Here is a 16,288-nt window from a genome sequence, read left to right on the forward strand (position 1 = left end):
TCTGGTTAACTCGATTGGCTACCTCTTTGACACTTTTCCTCAGTACACAGCCTCTGCTGTATACCAGCTATGGCCACTTCCCAGCAGCTGTCTTGCTCATTGTGGAGCGGGGCCATCCATGCCTTGGGAAATGCTATGGCCTTCCTTGGGGAAGTCTAAGGGCTGTAACTTGGGAGATTCTGAAGGCCTAGATTGGTTGATGGTCTTTGTCATGAAAGACCTTCTGGAAAGCATCCAGATTATTCTGTGATCCTCAGGCATCAAGAAGGAAGGCCTCATTGCTCAGAACCAACTTCAGAATGTCCAGAGGCAGGAAGGCTGGAGGAAAGCCCCAGGGAACTCCTGCTAGGTCAAGCTCCCACTCAGCACATCTTCTAGGAAAACTCAAAAGTCAAGTTCTAACCTGTAGAGGCAAAAATTCAGTTATTTAGGCCTGGGGAGTGGTAGAAGGAGATAACTACAACAGTCTTTTCGAGGTAACAAAATGTTCTAAAATTGGCTGTGGTGGTGGTTGTGCAGATCTGTGAATATCCTATAAAGCACTGAATTATACACTTTAACTGGATAAATTTTGTGGTGTGTGAACTATATTTCAATAAAACTGTTAAAAATTTCTTTAAGATCATTTTGCCCTAATATAGCTGTCAAGATGCTTGGCTTATATTAACTATTTGAGATTACTTTACAATCCCATATACAGTAATGAAGTTAGTTTTCCCTTTCCATGTTCCAATGTATTGATTTGTTTCTTACAGAACTCAAGGAGCCTGTGGGACAAATAGTGTGCACAGACAAAGGCATTCTTGCAGTGGAACAGAATAAGGTCCTTATCCCACCAGCTTGGAACAAAACTTTTGCCTGGGGCTACGCAGACCTCAGCTGCAGGCTGGGAACTTATGAGTCAGACAAGGTTTGTATTGTTTAGCTGTTACTCATTTAATCTCACTCTTCCTGGCGGTTCAAACCCACCAGCCACTCCTCGGAAGGAAGGTTGGGCAATCCTACTTCCGTAGTGATACTGCCTCGGAAACCCAAGGAGGGGTCGCTATGAGTCAGGGCTGACTCGATGGCACATAACAACAACAACAACAACAACTTCCTTCCTCTGGAGGATTTTCCAGTTAATGGGGGAGGGGAGAACCTAGTCCAGGGGTTTGTCAGCTGTTCCTTCACAACCCAGAGGAAGGGAGAGCTATAGTGCATCAGTATAAGGGAGCTAGCTAGTAGACAAGTTACATTGCCTGCAGAACAAGACTCTTTTGGAAAATTGGATACTGGGGACTAGTCACGAATTCCTCCAAGAGATCCTAACTATCCCATTGTTCACCGTGTCTGCCAATCAAAACAGCACCCTATTGTTGAGTCCCTGTCCTAGGCTCACTTACTATTGAATACTCTGAAATGGCTGATAGACCTGTCACTCCTTCCCCAAGAAGCAGGAGGTACTGTTATGAGTCACATAAATATCTGTTGGAGATTAATGTGTGATGATCCTTAATTGCCCTGAGTTGCTCTCTGACCAAATCTCCCAAATACAAGATGGATATAGTCTGCACAAGTCTATTGTGCTAAGCTGTAATGCACTTCTTTTATTTGATTAATGTTCTCATAAACAACAGTACTCAAGCTTTCATTTTACATTCTAATTGGCTCTAGCAAGCACATCCTTTTATCACATTGAAAGAAAAAAAATGTTGCCTTTGAACAGTTCCAACTCATAGTAACCCCCTAAAATGTCAGAGTAGAGCTGTGCTCTCTAGCATTTTCAGTGCTGATTCTCCAGAGGTAGATTGGTAGGTATTTCTTCCAAGATACCGCTGGGTGAACTGGAACCACCAGTCTCTCATTTAGCACCCATCCCCTGCATTTTACATAGGATCACACAATCTGAATGTTTTACCTCATTGGACATCCCCAATATGAGTTGTTTTCATGTGCCATTGAATAGATCTTGACTCATAGAGACTGTATGGGACAGAGTGGAGAAATGCTTCATAGAGTTTCCTACACTGTAATCTTTGCAAGAATATAGAGGAGATTGCCAAGTCTTTTATGGGCCAAGTTCTCTTTATCATGGATTTTAACGAAACTAAAGAAGAATTATTAACAACTTGTGATATGCAGATGACACAACCTTGCTTGCTGAAAGTCAAGAGGACTTGAAGCACTTAATGATGAAGAGCGAAGACTACCACCTTCAGTATGGACTACACCTCAACATAAAGAGAACAAAAATCCTCACAACTGGACCAATAAGCAGCCTCATGATAAATGGAGCAAAGAGTTAAGTTCTCAAGGATTTCATGTTACTTGGATTCATAATCAACGCTCATGGAAGCAGCAGTCAAGAAATTAAACAACTTATTGCATTGGGCATATCTGCTCCAAAAGACCTCTTTAAAGTGTTAAAGACAAAAGATGTCACTTTGAAGACTAACTTGCTCCTGTCCCAATAGGATGTCCATAGTTTTTCATTCACTTCATATGCATACAAAAGCTGGACAATGAGTAAGGAAGACAGAGAACAATTGATGCATTTAAATTCTGGTGTTGGTGAGGAATAGTGAATATGCCACGGACTGCCAGAAGAATGAACAAACAAATATGTCTTGGAAGAAGCACAGCAGAATGCTCCTGAGAAGCAAGGATTTGAGACTTTGTCTCACATACTTTGGTCATGTTATCAGAAGGGACCAGTCCCTGGAGAAGGATATCATGCTTAGTAAAGGAGAGGGTCCATGAAAAAGAGGAAGACACTTACCCAGAGATGTATTGACACAGTGGCTACAATAGTGGGTCGTGCATAGCAACGATCATGAGGATGACGCAGGACCAGGCTGTGTTTCATTCTATTGTACAAAGAGTCGCCATGATTCAGAACCAAGTCTACGGCACCTAGCAACGACAACAACACAGTTAGGAAGCTAATGTTAGTTCAGTGTAGAGCTTTAGTGAAAGTGTTGCTGACTGAAACCAGGCCAGTTAGTAAGTGCCTGTATAGTGGTAATTCTCCTTTGCTCAGCTGTCATCCTTGTATTTAAGAAGTTCTCAATACTTGATGGCATGTGTGTCTCATGTCTGTTTTGTTTTACAGGCAATGACAGTTTATGAATGTTTGTCTGAATGGGGCCAGATTCTCTGTGCAATCTGCCCCAACCCCAAGCTGGTCATCACGGGTGGAACGAGCACAGTTGTGTGTGTATGGGAGATGGGCACCTCAAAAGAAAAAGCTAAGACCCTCACCCTCAAACAGGTAACAAAAGTATGCTAAAAACGAGAAGATGGACACATTCTATCTCAGCTTCTTACACTCCAGAGAAATTCAGAAGCTTCCTAATTAAGATACATGAGACATAATGACCAAACCAAAATTGTCCTTTAGCTAGAAATGTTTTTTCTAAAACAAAGGAAATAAGGATTTAGTGTTTTTATAAAAGCTGGACTGTTTTTGAAATCTGAAGCAAACTGTCTTTAGGTAGTATATATGTATATATATTTAGTATATTTAAGTAACACAATTTTTGCCAAAGTTATATATAAATTGAATTTTTGCCAATCAAGTCATATTTGCCTATTGATTAATATTAATTCCTTGCTGGGTGACTTTAATTCAGCTGGACTAAGCCTTTCATTCTTTTGCTTTTCTCTTTCCTCTTTGGCCATGCCCTTAATAAGGCCATGACAAACTGATGAATGTATTCATTAGAAGACGTATTGATTTAATTAGCAGGTATTTTTGACCATAAAATGATTATATTATTAATTTTTAATGAGCTCTGGTGGAACAGTAGTTAGGCAATCAGCTGCTAACCCAAAGGCCGGTAGTTGAAACTCACCAGCCACTCCTCAGATGAGGCAGTCTGCTTCTGTAAAGAGATACAGCCTTAGAAACCCTATGGGGCAGTTCTATTCTGTCCTGTAGGCTCACTATGAGTCAGAATCTACTTGATAGCAGTGGGTTTGGTTTTGAGTTTGTTATTAACTTATATTTAAAGCAAGAATCCTTTTATAATATATGCTGTTGTCTTTTAATATTTGAGTTCTGGATAAATTTATATAAGCTTTTTTAAAATAGAACATAAAATCTAAGTGTTTATATGATGTAAACTTGAGAGGTAATGTAACAATAATATCTTTTATTGATCATCTGCTATGTGCTGGGCATTGTACTACTAGCTATTTTTAAAATCTTCTAATATTCTAATCACTCTAATCCTCACAACAGCCCTGCATAATAGTTATTAGTTATCTTATACATGAAAAAAATAACAGTTTAGAGGAATTAAAACACGTGCCTGTAGTCACATTTAGTGATGAAACCAGATTTTAAATTCAGTTTTGTCTGATTCCAAAGCTATTTTAAAGCTAAACTCAAACCATGCTGTGTTAAATATCTGTAGGAAAAATTGAACCACTTACACTTATACCAGCAATCATCTATAATAGACCAAAAACTATAATTGAGTTGCTGGATCTTGAGGTAAGCCATGGCAGAGAGGTACAAAGTCTCAATATGAAGAGGTACAAAGTTGACGGTGCATTTTGCTGATCCACACTGTACTGCTTATAAATATTTTCCATTTAGAAAATGGACTTTGAAGCTCGTGTGCCAGTAACCCCTCAATAGAAAGCACTTCTTACTTAAAACAATTATCTGGGGTTTGCTAAGCATACAGTAAGGATGGCTGTATGATAAAAATTTTAAGCCAACTGATTATCTTAAGCAAGCACTTTTTTCTGCCGGGAGAGCTGGTCCCTTCTAAATATTCAAACTCCTAACAGTAATCTGGACCTTTTTCCTCAAACTGCTTACTTATTTTCCTAAAGCACCATGTCCATGGGTCCTGTTTCTTGGAAGAAGAAGTCCCTCTTGGGCACAGAGCATATCTAGATGTCTTCCATTAAGTAACTAGATCTCAGCAGGTTGACACATCAGGATCACACTCTCCCTTTATCTTTCCAAGATCATGTATTACAACCATCTGGATTTTTGAAAAATCCACCAAACTGTTTTCAGTTCTTTAGAGTTCTTTAGATTTAGTAGGAGCTGGTGGCCCAAAAGAATAGATTCAGAGTTTAGAGTTGATCCTGCTGGGGCCATAATCTGTACATCTCCATATAGAGTGATGTGAAGAAACTCAACCTGGGTTGCAGTTGCCATTCTCCCTTCCTTCTAAGTCCAGGAAAGAAGTAATGTGGAAATGGAGAGGAGAGCCTCGAGAGAACTCCAGACTTCTCTCTCCCCCTGGTGGGATGTGGCAAGGACAGTCAGCAAGAGGGAAAGTCTGACTCCTAGACGTTCCAGACCCCACTGGCCCAGCACCGGCTCACCAGCACATCTGCCTCCTGTTTCCTGTGAGTGCGTATGAGCTCTTCCGGAGTCTCTTAGGGAGCTGACATTGCTTTTTCTTACCCGTAGGCCTTGCTTGGTCACACTGATACTGTCACCTGTGCCACAGCGTCGTTAGCCTATCACATAATCGTCAGTGGATCCCGAGACCGAACCTGCATCATCTGGGACTTGAACAAACTGTCGTTTCTAACCCAGCTCCGAGGCCATCGAGCTCCTGTTTCTGCTCTCTGTATCAATGAATTAACAGTAAGTGTTAATTGCCCATTTGGTTTGTGTTTAGTGAAACAAGTAGTTCAGACCAACCTAATAAAAAATGAATCTAAGCTGATAAGGGCTTATTTTGCAAAAGCAACTACAGTTTTAATTTATGTGTTATTTTTACAAAAGCAACTGTGAATATTAAAGTTTGCAGCCCAGAGAGCTATTTTGACCTAAAATCCCTTCACTGATGTATAATTTAAAGAGAAGAAGATTGGGTTCAGGTCAAACAAACATTCTAGAGTGTGCTTTTTTAAAATCAGGGAACTTGTAAATTTGTTAAGAACGTTAAAATTTTGTTGAAAATTTTTTTGTGCAACATACTCAAATTATTTATTAAGTGAAAAGAATAACATTTGGGTAACCAAGCAAGAGAAAATACCATTCTAGAAGTATTTTTCAAAACAGATTCCAAACTGGTCAAAGGATACTATCTCTTCTCAAAAATAAATATTTTACATACAAATAAAATAAATGCACTGGCCTAGGAGCGTCCATGTAGACCAAGCCCCTTGAGGCATTCAGGAAGTAGATTCATTGCTGCAATGTGTTGATAAGCAGGAGAGGCTTCAGCTTAGGCTTGCAAAGACTAAGGCCTTGTATCCAGAGACATGTCATCACATTGATGTATAGATGATACCCATACCTGCCAATCAATCTTGGAAATCAACAAGAACTCACCCCAGCCTCATCACTTCCTAGCAATACGTACCCATTCTTACCCTTACCTTTACCCATGATCTTACCACATGACACAAAGTAGTTCTAGCTACAACACAGAATGACATTTATATCACCCACAGAAACAGCTTTCCTTTTGAAGAAAGCTATATCTCTAATTTCTACCACAAGTTTACTAGGCATTATGCCTTTAGTCATATACCTTGTAGTCACTCAAAGAAAAAGAAAGAAATCCAGTTCTAGTGACTGGCCCTTCAAGTGTTTGGTTGATAAATAATAATAGTACACAAGGTTGGGAATGAGGAAGGGAATTTGTAGGGGGCTGAAGAGTCAAATTACTTTTTAAGTGTATTTGAGAGGCTTAAGATTTTGTAGAGTAGCACCTTGGGTTGGTCCTGCAAACATTTGCACCTAAAGAGCTCTACAAAAATGTCAGCTGAACCTCTGATCCAGTCTTAATCGGAGTCAGCATTTTAATTCCACTATGTAGAGCACTTGATTTGGGGTTGTTCTTAACTTAAAGGCTGAAAATTTAACTAAGTCACTGATAGTTGTATTTGGGCCAGTGGTTTCTTACTTATTTATTTTTCCTTTTAAAATGTTTCATAATTACTTAATAAGTGATGAAAAGATTTCTTTTTCTAGTATGTTTTTCTAACCAAATATCAAGTCTACTTTACTTCATTCTGGGAGCTCTGGTGACACAGTGGTTAAAGCATTTGGCTGCTGATCAAAAGGTTGGCAATTCAAATCCACCAGCTATTTCATGGGAGAAAGATGAGACAAACTACTTCCATAAAGATTTACAGCTTTGGAAACCCTGAGACAGTTCTACTCTGTCCTACAAGGTTTCTGTGAGTCAGAATTGATTCAATGCCATGGGGTTTTGGGTTACCTTAGCCTGCATCTTGGGCCAGAGGTACCTTGCTGCTGCCCTTTAATTTCCTTTCTTAGAGCTCAGCCACATAACCACAGGATTTGCTCTAGTGGAGACCACTCTGGTGTTAATTGGACAGAGTTTTGCCTAGTGCAGAATGGAGCAGCTGGCTCTTGTCTCTTGCAGAGATGAAGGCCACTGATCAAAGCTCAGCTGCTGGCATCACTGTCAGAGAAGGTTCAGTGACAGAGACAGAGGAAGACATAGTAATGCTTCACTGGTTATTATTTTTCTCTGGGTTTTGGTTTGGATCTCTTGCCATCTTGGTAGAAGAAGATCAGAGGGAGGGAGGAAGGGAAGGAGGAGTGCAATAGCAACAACAGAACTGATAGGTTTGGAAAAGCCCTTGTCTTCCTTACATTTTGCCATCCCTGTCTTGCCCTTGCCCGCTTTCTTGCACTGTGGCTGCTGTTCAACTTCTAATTTTTACCCCACTGCTTTTGATGACCATCTTCAAATTTCTATAGGTTCTCATGTGTCTACCAGCTATACTGAAATTTTCTAGGTCATTCCAAAAGATAGTACTCAGCATCATGGGAGCCGGCTAACTTAGGAGAGAGGCAGCATGATGTGTGTATAAGCTCTGGGACTGAAAAGAGCTGAGTTTGAATATTGACTCTGTGATGTAGGCAAATTGCTTAAGCTCTTTGCTCTTCACTTTCCTCTTCTGTGGAGTCCCCGAGTGGTGCAAACTGTTAACCTGCTCAGCTGCTAAGTGAAAAGTTGGAGGTCCACCCAGAGGTGCCTTGGAAGAAAGATCTGGCATTCTGCTTCTGCAAAATCAGCCGTTGGAAACCCTGTGTGGAGGACAGTTCTACTCTGCTTCACATGGGATCACCATAAGCCAGACTCAAGTCCATGGCAAATGGTTTGTTTTCTTTTTCTTCCTATGTAAAACAAGGCTAGTGATAGCTAACCTCACAAGATTGTTTTAAGGATTAAATGGAATGTCTTATGTGCCTACCACTGTTAACTGGCACAGCAAATGTGTCAGAAAGCATCTTAATTCCTTTACCAGTAATGGGTTGCATTTATCACCAACTTGGAGAAAGAGCCCTGCCTGGTAGGAAGTGAGGAAGAAACTCTTTCCTGCCATCTTTGAAACTCAAGAAAGTGTGAGTTACCAGTTCAGAGAGTCTAAAAACACATTAAATTCCTTAAGAAGTAACCCATGTACCAGTTTGCTTCTTTCCCCCATCATTTGAATACAGATTTTAAAATAGGAGATTACAATGTTACCAAGATTTCTTTTTTGAAGAGAGAGACACAGTTGTATCTAGACTGAACACTTTCTCTTCCCTGTGGCTTTTGTTGTTGTTGTTGTTGTTAAGTGCTGTCGAGTCGTTTCCGACTCATAGCGACCCCATGCACAGCAGAACGAAACACTGCCCGATCCCGCGCCAGCCCCACAATCACTGCTATACTTGAGCCCATCATCGCAGCCACCATATCAATCCATCTCCTTGAAGGCCTCCCCCTCTTTCGTCGACCCTCCACCCTACCAAGCATGACATCCTTCTCCAGGGAATGGTCCCTTCTTACAACATGACCAAAATAGGTGAGACAAAGTCTGGCCATTCTTGCTTCCAAGGAGCATTCTGGCTGCACTTCCTCCAGGACAGATCTGTTAGTTCTTTTAGCAGTCCACGGTACCCTCAGCATTCTTTGCCAGCACCACAACTCAAAAGCATCAACTCTTCTTCGGTCTTCCTTATTCATTGTCCAGCTCTCACATGCATACCAGGTGATTGGAAATACCATGGCTTGTGTCAGGCGCACCTTAGTCCTCAATGAGACATCCTTGCTCCTCAGCACTTGAAACAGTTCCTTCACAGTTGACTTTCCCAATGCTACACGTCGTCTAATGTCCTGACTGATGCTTCCGTTGGCATCGATTGTAGAACCAAGCAACGTGAATTCCTTGACAACCTCAATCTTCTCTCCATTTATTGTGATGCTGCTCATTGGTCCGCTTGTGAGGATTTTTGTTTTCTTTATATTGAGACATAATCCATACTGCAGACTGTGTTCTTTAACCTTCATCAGTAGGTGCCTTAAGTCATCCTCACTTTCAGCAAGCAAAGTTGTACCGTCTGCATATCTCAGGTTGTTAATGATTCTTCCTCCAATCCTGATACCACGTTTTTCTTCATATAGTCCAGCTTCTCGGATTATTTGCTCAGCATATAGATTGAATAAGTGTGGAGACAGAATACAACCCTGACGCACTCCCTTCTTGATTTTAAACCATGTAGTGTCCCCTTGTTCTGTTTGAACGACAGTCTCCTGGTCAAGGTACAGATTCCTCATGAGTACAATCAAGTGCTCAGGAATTCCCATTCTTCTCAGTGTTGTCCATAATTTGTCATGATCCACACAATCAAATGCCTTTGCATAGTCAATAAAACACAAGTCAACATCTTTCTGGTATTCTTTGCCTTGAGCCAAGATCCATCTGACAACAGCTATGATATCCCTTGTTCCATGTCCTCTTCTGAATCCGGCTTGAACCTCTGGAAGTTCTCTATCAATATACTGCTGCAAACGTTTCTGAATTACCTTCAGTAAGATCTTACTTGTGTGCGATATTAATGATACTGTTCTATAATTTCCACATTCTGTGGGATCACCTTTCTTTGGAATGGGCACAAATATGGATCTCTTCCAGTCAGTTGGCCAGGTAGCTGTCCTCCAAATCTCTTGGCATAACTGAGTGAGTGCCTCCAATGGGGCATCTGTTTGTTGAAATATCTCAATTGGTATGCCATCAATTCCTGGAGCCTTGTTCTTCGCCAGTTCTTTCATTGCAGCTTTGACTTCTTCCTTCATTACCATTGGTTCTAGATCATATGCCACTTCTTGAAATGGATGAAGATCGATCAGTTCTTTTTGGTACAGTGACTCTGTGTATTCCTGCCATCTTCTCTTGATGTTTCCTGCGTCATTCAATATTTTGCCCATAGAATCTCTCAATATTGCAACTCGAGGCTTCAATTTTTTCTTCAGTTCTTTCAGTTTGAGAAATGCTGAGCGTGTTCTTCCTTTTTGGTTTTCAAACTCCAGGTCTTTGCACATTTCATTCTAGTAATTGGCTTTGTCTACTCGAGCTGCTCTTTGAAATCTTCTGTTCAGCTCTTTGACCTTTTCATTCCTTCCATTTGCTAATTCCATTTTTCTAATTAAGAGGCAGAGCAGAGCAGACTGCCATGGAGTCTGACCTGACTCATAGTGACCCCTCCTTAGATTTCCAAGGTGGTTTCACTAAGGAAGTAGATTGCCCAACCTTCCTTCCGAGGAGTAGCTGGTGGGTTTGAACTGCCAGCCTACTGGTTAGCAGTCACATGCCTTAGGCCTACCTCTAAAGATGCAAATAAGTTTTGTAAACAATGGAAGGAAGAGGAGGAGTTCATCACCTCCTCAGATTGCAAACAGCTTTGCCAAGGAAAAGACCATTAACAGCAGCTCAGCCATGTGCTGTTGCTAGGAATACCTGGGTGGTACAAATGGTTAATGTGTTTGGCTAATCCACTGGGCTGTCAACCAAAAGACTAGAAGTTCCTGCCCACCCCAGAGGTACCTTGGAAGGAAGTTCTAGTGATCTACTTCCAAAAAATCAGCCATGGAGCACAGTTCTACTCTGACACACATGAGGTCACCATGAATCAGAGTCAACAGCAGTTTTTTCCAGCAGTGATTGGGATGTAAACTGAGAGGGAGTATGGCCTTCTGCTCTTAGTTTTCATTGATACCCAGTCAACTTTGGATTCCTAGAGGTCTTTGTAAGGGCATTTGTTTAAGCTAGAATGAGCATACTATGGCAGCCAGCACTGATCTAGGTTACCTCAGAAATTACCCAGTCACTAGTATAAGCACTGAGTGGTGTTTTATGTACTACTCCATGGATTCGATTTACTTCTGAAAATGGAATGTATGTTGTGAAAAGGGGTGAAGAGAATGAAGAGTTTTTCTTTTTCTCCTCAGGGGGACATTGTGTCCTGTGCTGGCACGTACATCCACGTGTGGAGTATCAACGGGAACCCTATTGTGAGTGTGAACACATTCACAGGTAGGAGCCAGCAGATTGTCTGCTGCTGCGTGTCAGAGATGAATGAATGGGACACACAGAACGTCATAGTAACGGGACACTCAGATGGAGTGGTTCGGGTAAGTGAGCCGAGAGAAAAACTCATTGGGATATTAGCTGCTCTAGCTCACCTGAAACTTGTGAAGATGATCATTATTTAAGGACGCTTGTATAGGTTATGTTGTTGTTTACCAAACCTCACTCTAATTTAGCAATCTTTGGCCACTGTATTATCAGACAAGGTGAACATCAGTGACTTAGCCTCTTGTCCTCCTACTGAGTGCCTCTGTGAGTGCTACTAATCACTGACAGCTAGGTCAGAGGTCACTTAAAAACATACTTCCCATGTCACAAAAACATCAAAACATAAATTGCATAATAATTGTTGGGATTTGGGCCTGTCAGATGGCTTCCAAGGGGCAACACAGTAAGGAAGGACTGCAGAGAATCACAGAACTAGAAAAGGTTCCATTCTCTGTCTGCAATCCTCCATGATTTCACCTGAGTTCTCTAAGCCAGTGGTGGTGCAATGCATTCTTTGTGTTGAGCCTCTACAGAAAATAAAATCAACAGCATATTTGCCTTTTAGTCTGTTTTAATATTTGGGTTTTTCTCTCCCAAATTTTCCTTTGTGCTTCTTTTCTTTACTTGTGGTCTTTGTCATAGACCTGCTGAGTACTAGGCTCCATAATCACTGTCACATGCTTAGAGACAATGAGATTATCAACCCATTCCCCACACCACACCCTGTGCCTCAGATAATGCACACATCAGAGTTGGCTTTCTCCAGAGAAGTGATTCAGATTACTGAGTCTGTGAGACTTAAAACAAAACCATATGCAGCACACTGCCCTCGAGTCGGATTTGACTCATAGGGACCCCTCCTTGCGTTTCTAAGGCAATATTGCTATGGGAGTATATTGCCCAACCTTCCTTCCGAGGAGTGGCTGGTGGTTAGCAGTCAAATGCCTTAGGCACTACGCCACCAGAGCTCCCACATAGCCAGATAAATTTGAGAATCTTGCGTACTCTCTGCCTTCTTGGAGATTCACAGTGTATTTGAGTGCACAAGAAGCTCCCAGAGGTTTTGTGTGAAACAAAAAAGCTTATTTTGTTAAACTCTGTTTTCCAAACTTGCTTGACCACAGTCCTTTTCCCTCCACCTTGAAACGCTCGTTAACTTCTCTTGGGATGATCGCGAAAACACTGTTCTAAAGGAAATAACCTCAACTCCTTTATCTTTCCATTTCAGTTCTATTTTAGACTTTTCATCAATTGAAGATACTGACACCTGCTTTAAATCTGACCAGAGAAAGAATCACTATTTATACCTTATATAGCATATTGCTAAAATATGCTAAGTCAGTAGCCTTTGATGTTATTTGTAAAACAGCTGAGTATACGTATACGCAAACTGTCACATTTGCTTATGTAGTGATTTTTTTTTTAAAACATATGTGGGTCACTCTTTAACATACAGTGCGCATTCTCCTGCCATATTTTTCATGATACAGGATAATCTAATTATATGTAATAGTACAAATTATTTGTCAACTACCCCCAAAAGTCCATAGTCACCCAGTAGCATATTAATGTTTCCTTAATCTGTTTCTTAACTACATACTTATTTAAATTCAGTTTTGGAGAATGGAATTTTTGCAAGTTCCTGAAACACCAGCTCCTGAGCCTGTTGAAGTCCTAGAAATGCAGGAAGACTGTCCAGAAGCACAAATAGGTATTTAATACTTTATAAAATATTTCTCAGTACTGTCTTAGGTACCTAGTGTTGCTATAACAAAAAATACTATAAATGAGTGCCCTTAAAGAGCAGAAATTTATTTTCTCACAGTTTAGGAGACTAGAAGTCTACATTCAGGGCATGGCTGTAGTGGGAGGTCTTTCTTGTCTATTTTATCTTCTAGTATCTGGTAATCGGTAATCCTTGGGAGTTGTAGATGCATCTGCCATGTATGTTTATCTTCATAGAACTTCTTCCCCCTGGGTCTACTTCTGTTTTGCTCTTTTTAAAACACAGAAGTGGTTAGGTTTAGGGCCCACCCTATACTGGTATGCCTTCATTAAAATAACAAAAGAAAATCCCTATTTCCACCAAAAGCCAGACTCACTGCAGTGGAGTCGGATCTGACTCATAGGGACTCCTCCTTGGGTTTCTGAGGGAGTATGTCTATGGAAGTAGATTGCCCAACCTTCCTTCCAAGGAGTGACTGGTGGGTTTGACCCGCCAGTCTTCTGGTTAGCAGTCAGATGCCTTAGGCACAATGCCACCAGAGTGCCCCCCTGTTTTGAAACAGTGTCATATTTAGGTATAGCCAACCTGTTGCTGTAGAGTTGATGTGACTCATAGTGACCATGTAGAAAGAGTAGAACTGCACCATAGGGTTTCCAAGGCTGTAGTCTTTACAGAAGCAGACTACCATGTCTTTCTCCACTGGAGCAACTGTTGGATTCAAGCCACTAACCCTTCGGTTAGCACCTAAGTGCTTAACCATTGTGCAAGCAGGGCTCCATTTACAGGCATAGAGTTTAGAATTTCAACACATATCTTGGAGAAAAAGAATTCAATCCATAACAAACAGTTTTCCTATTTCTTTTTATTTTTTTCCAAGTCAGTATGGATAAAGTTACATCACACAACATAAACATGAGCCTGAGATTGGGCATTGCTCTTAGAAACACAATGGAGCTACCTGTTTTGGTTACCTAGTGCCGCTCTGACAAGAATATGCCACAAATGGGATGGCTTAAACAAACAGGAGTTCATTCTTTTTACAGTTTTGGAGGCTTTAAGTCCAAGTTCAAAGTGCCAGGCTCTTGGGGGCTGGGTGAAAGCCCCTCAACCTTGGGCTTCAGCTCTGCCTCCAGGTCCCGACCCACTGGAGCTAGAGGCATTTCTTCATTCAGATAGCTTCTGGCTGCTGAGGCTGACAAGCAAAAAGGCACTGATGTTACCAAACCACACAGCAGGCCATCTATTCAAGTCCATTGAAAGTCCCAAGGTTGGCAGAGCATAGCAGGCTGCTGAACAACGACACAGCTACACACAGGTTCAAGTGTGCCATAAACTAGAGATCATTCCCAAAGCTGCTTCTAATGTATGGGAAGCAGACCACATACGCGAAGCAGCTACTCAGCTGCTCCAGTAGGTTCCACCATGGAGTTAATTACCAGTCTCACCATGGGAAATAACTATATTCAGTGCCTAGCCACTCAAGCAGGCCCAGGCAAATCAACACACAAACTTCACTACCACACTACCTATTGTGTAATTCCTTAGACAGACATGCAAGATGTCCTGTAGTTCACTGGACAGTACTTGGTATGGTGATATCTTGTTCCTGGGTTTCACATTGCATACTAAATATAATTACTGGCTTCCTGAAAGACCCAAAGCTTGGACTTCCAGTTCTGAAAACACATAGTAGATCTGCAAGATGCAGTGTTGGGTAAGTCAAGTGGTTTATACCTCAATCCCACATCTCCTCTCACCTTCTGGATGAGAGAGCAACATCGTGTTTATAATCCAGAGGCAGACCAGAATCTACTCTCTTTAGGGCATTAACTCAAACTGAAGGCTGGGTAGCACAAATGGTTAAGTGCTCTACTGCTAACTGAAAGGTTGGTGATAAGTGCCTCAGAATGCCTAGCAATCTACTTCCATAAGGTCACAATCTTGAAAACTTTGTGGAGCAATTCTACTCTGCACCCATGGGGTTACCATGAATCAAAACTGACTCAACATCAACTAACAACAGCAGTCTACAAGGAAGGGTTTACTTAGGGAAGGAAACTCACTTTGCAGGTTACCAGGGATGGGTGGGAAGGGAAAGGAAAATTCCCTTCCTTTTTTTGATTTGGGTTAGGGGAAGAACAGTATGGAAAGAGTCTGTGACCAGCATGATGACATTGGGGAAAGGAAGGACACTGAAACATGCATGTAAGATATAGACAACAGAAGCAAATACTAGTATATGCACAGTATTGCCTTACCACTAACATCAAATACCCAGGCTACAGATAAATGCATAGACAATTGAGAAGATCAGGTGGGGGTTGACAAATAGGAATATACCGTAGACCAAAAATAGATTTAGCTGAAGATAATCTTACATATGCACTTGTGCTGCTACAAAATTAGCCATACACATCATAGAAGCAACAGAAGACAGAGTTGGAATAACCTCTCTGAGACAACCAAAACCTTGAGGGAGAGAATCACCACGCCTGCCAACTTGGGACCATAGTCTCGGGGCATACCACGCTCAATTAGCACAACAAAGTACATAAAAATCTTGTTCCACAACGTACTTTGGTGAGTAGCGACTGGGGTCTTAAAAGCTTTTGAGGGACCATCTGAGAACTGTTGGTCTCCACTCATCTGAAGCAAAGGAGAGTGAAGAAAATGAAACGTATCTGGAAACAAACAAGAACATGATGGACTCCAAGACCAGAAAAACTAGATAGTGCCCAGCTACCCATACCAGTCACTTGGAAACGGATCAGAATTGGAGATCCTGGAGAGTAGAAGGAAAAATGTAAAACAAAATTCAAAAGCACAGAAATGACCAGAATTACTGGTCAGATGGAATCTGGTGGAACCCCCAAGACTATGACCCTGGGTTACCCTTCAGGCCTGGAAGTGGACTCACTCCCATGGATTGTCTCTCAGCCCAACAGTAGAGAGACCTCCATGCAGAGCACCTACCCCAGGGCAATGCACCCACCTGCTCTAGGGAGATACACCCCTTAGAGCAATTGGCCGTGGGGCACCCAGAAGGGCAGCATTCACATGGAGGGAAGAAAAGCTGGACAGACAGGAGTGCATAGTTAAGAAGGGCACAGGGAAGGGTTAGTCACCAGGATGGGAGGGGAGGAGAGTTTTTAAGGTCAGGGATGGTAATCAGGGCATGAAATCAAATGTATGCAAACTGTTGAATGTAAAACAAATTTGCTCTGT

The 16,288-nt window shown here is 41.5% G+C and overlaps 1 protein-coding gene across 1 annotated transcript in view; it reads left to right on the forward strand.

The window, feature by feature from the left end:
* The window catches only part of WDFY3 (WD repeat and FYVE domain containing 3), a 341,413-nt gene that overhangs the window by 298,147 nt on the left and 26,978 nt on the right, over window positions 1–16,288 (forward strand). The window contains exons 57-61 of the mRNA XM_042782046.1: window positions 756–910; window positions 3,095–3,253; window positions 5,420–5,599; window positions 11,211–11,393; window positions 12,952–13,048. Of these exons, the coding sequence (XP_042637980.1) occupies window positions 756–910; window positions 3,095–3,253; window positions 5,420–5,599; window positions 11,211–11,393; window positions 12,952–13,048 (774 nt within the window). The remainder of the gene's footprint in view (window positions 1–755; window positions 911–3,094; window positions 3,254–5,419; window positions 5,600–11,210; window positions 11,394–12,951; window positions 13,049–16,288) is intronic.

The sequence above is a fragment of the Orycteropus afer genome, unplaced genomic scaffold (assembly GCF_000298275.1).
Source record: "Orycteropus afer afer isolate SDZICR_OR568_19922 unplaced genomic scaffold, OryAfe1.0 scaffold00227, whole genome shotgun sequence".
NCBI classification, from domain to species: Eukaryota; Metazoa; Chordata; class Mammalia; order Tubulidentata; family Orycteropodidae; genus Orycteropus; species Orycteropus afer.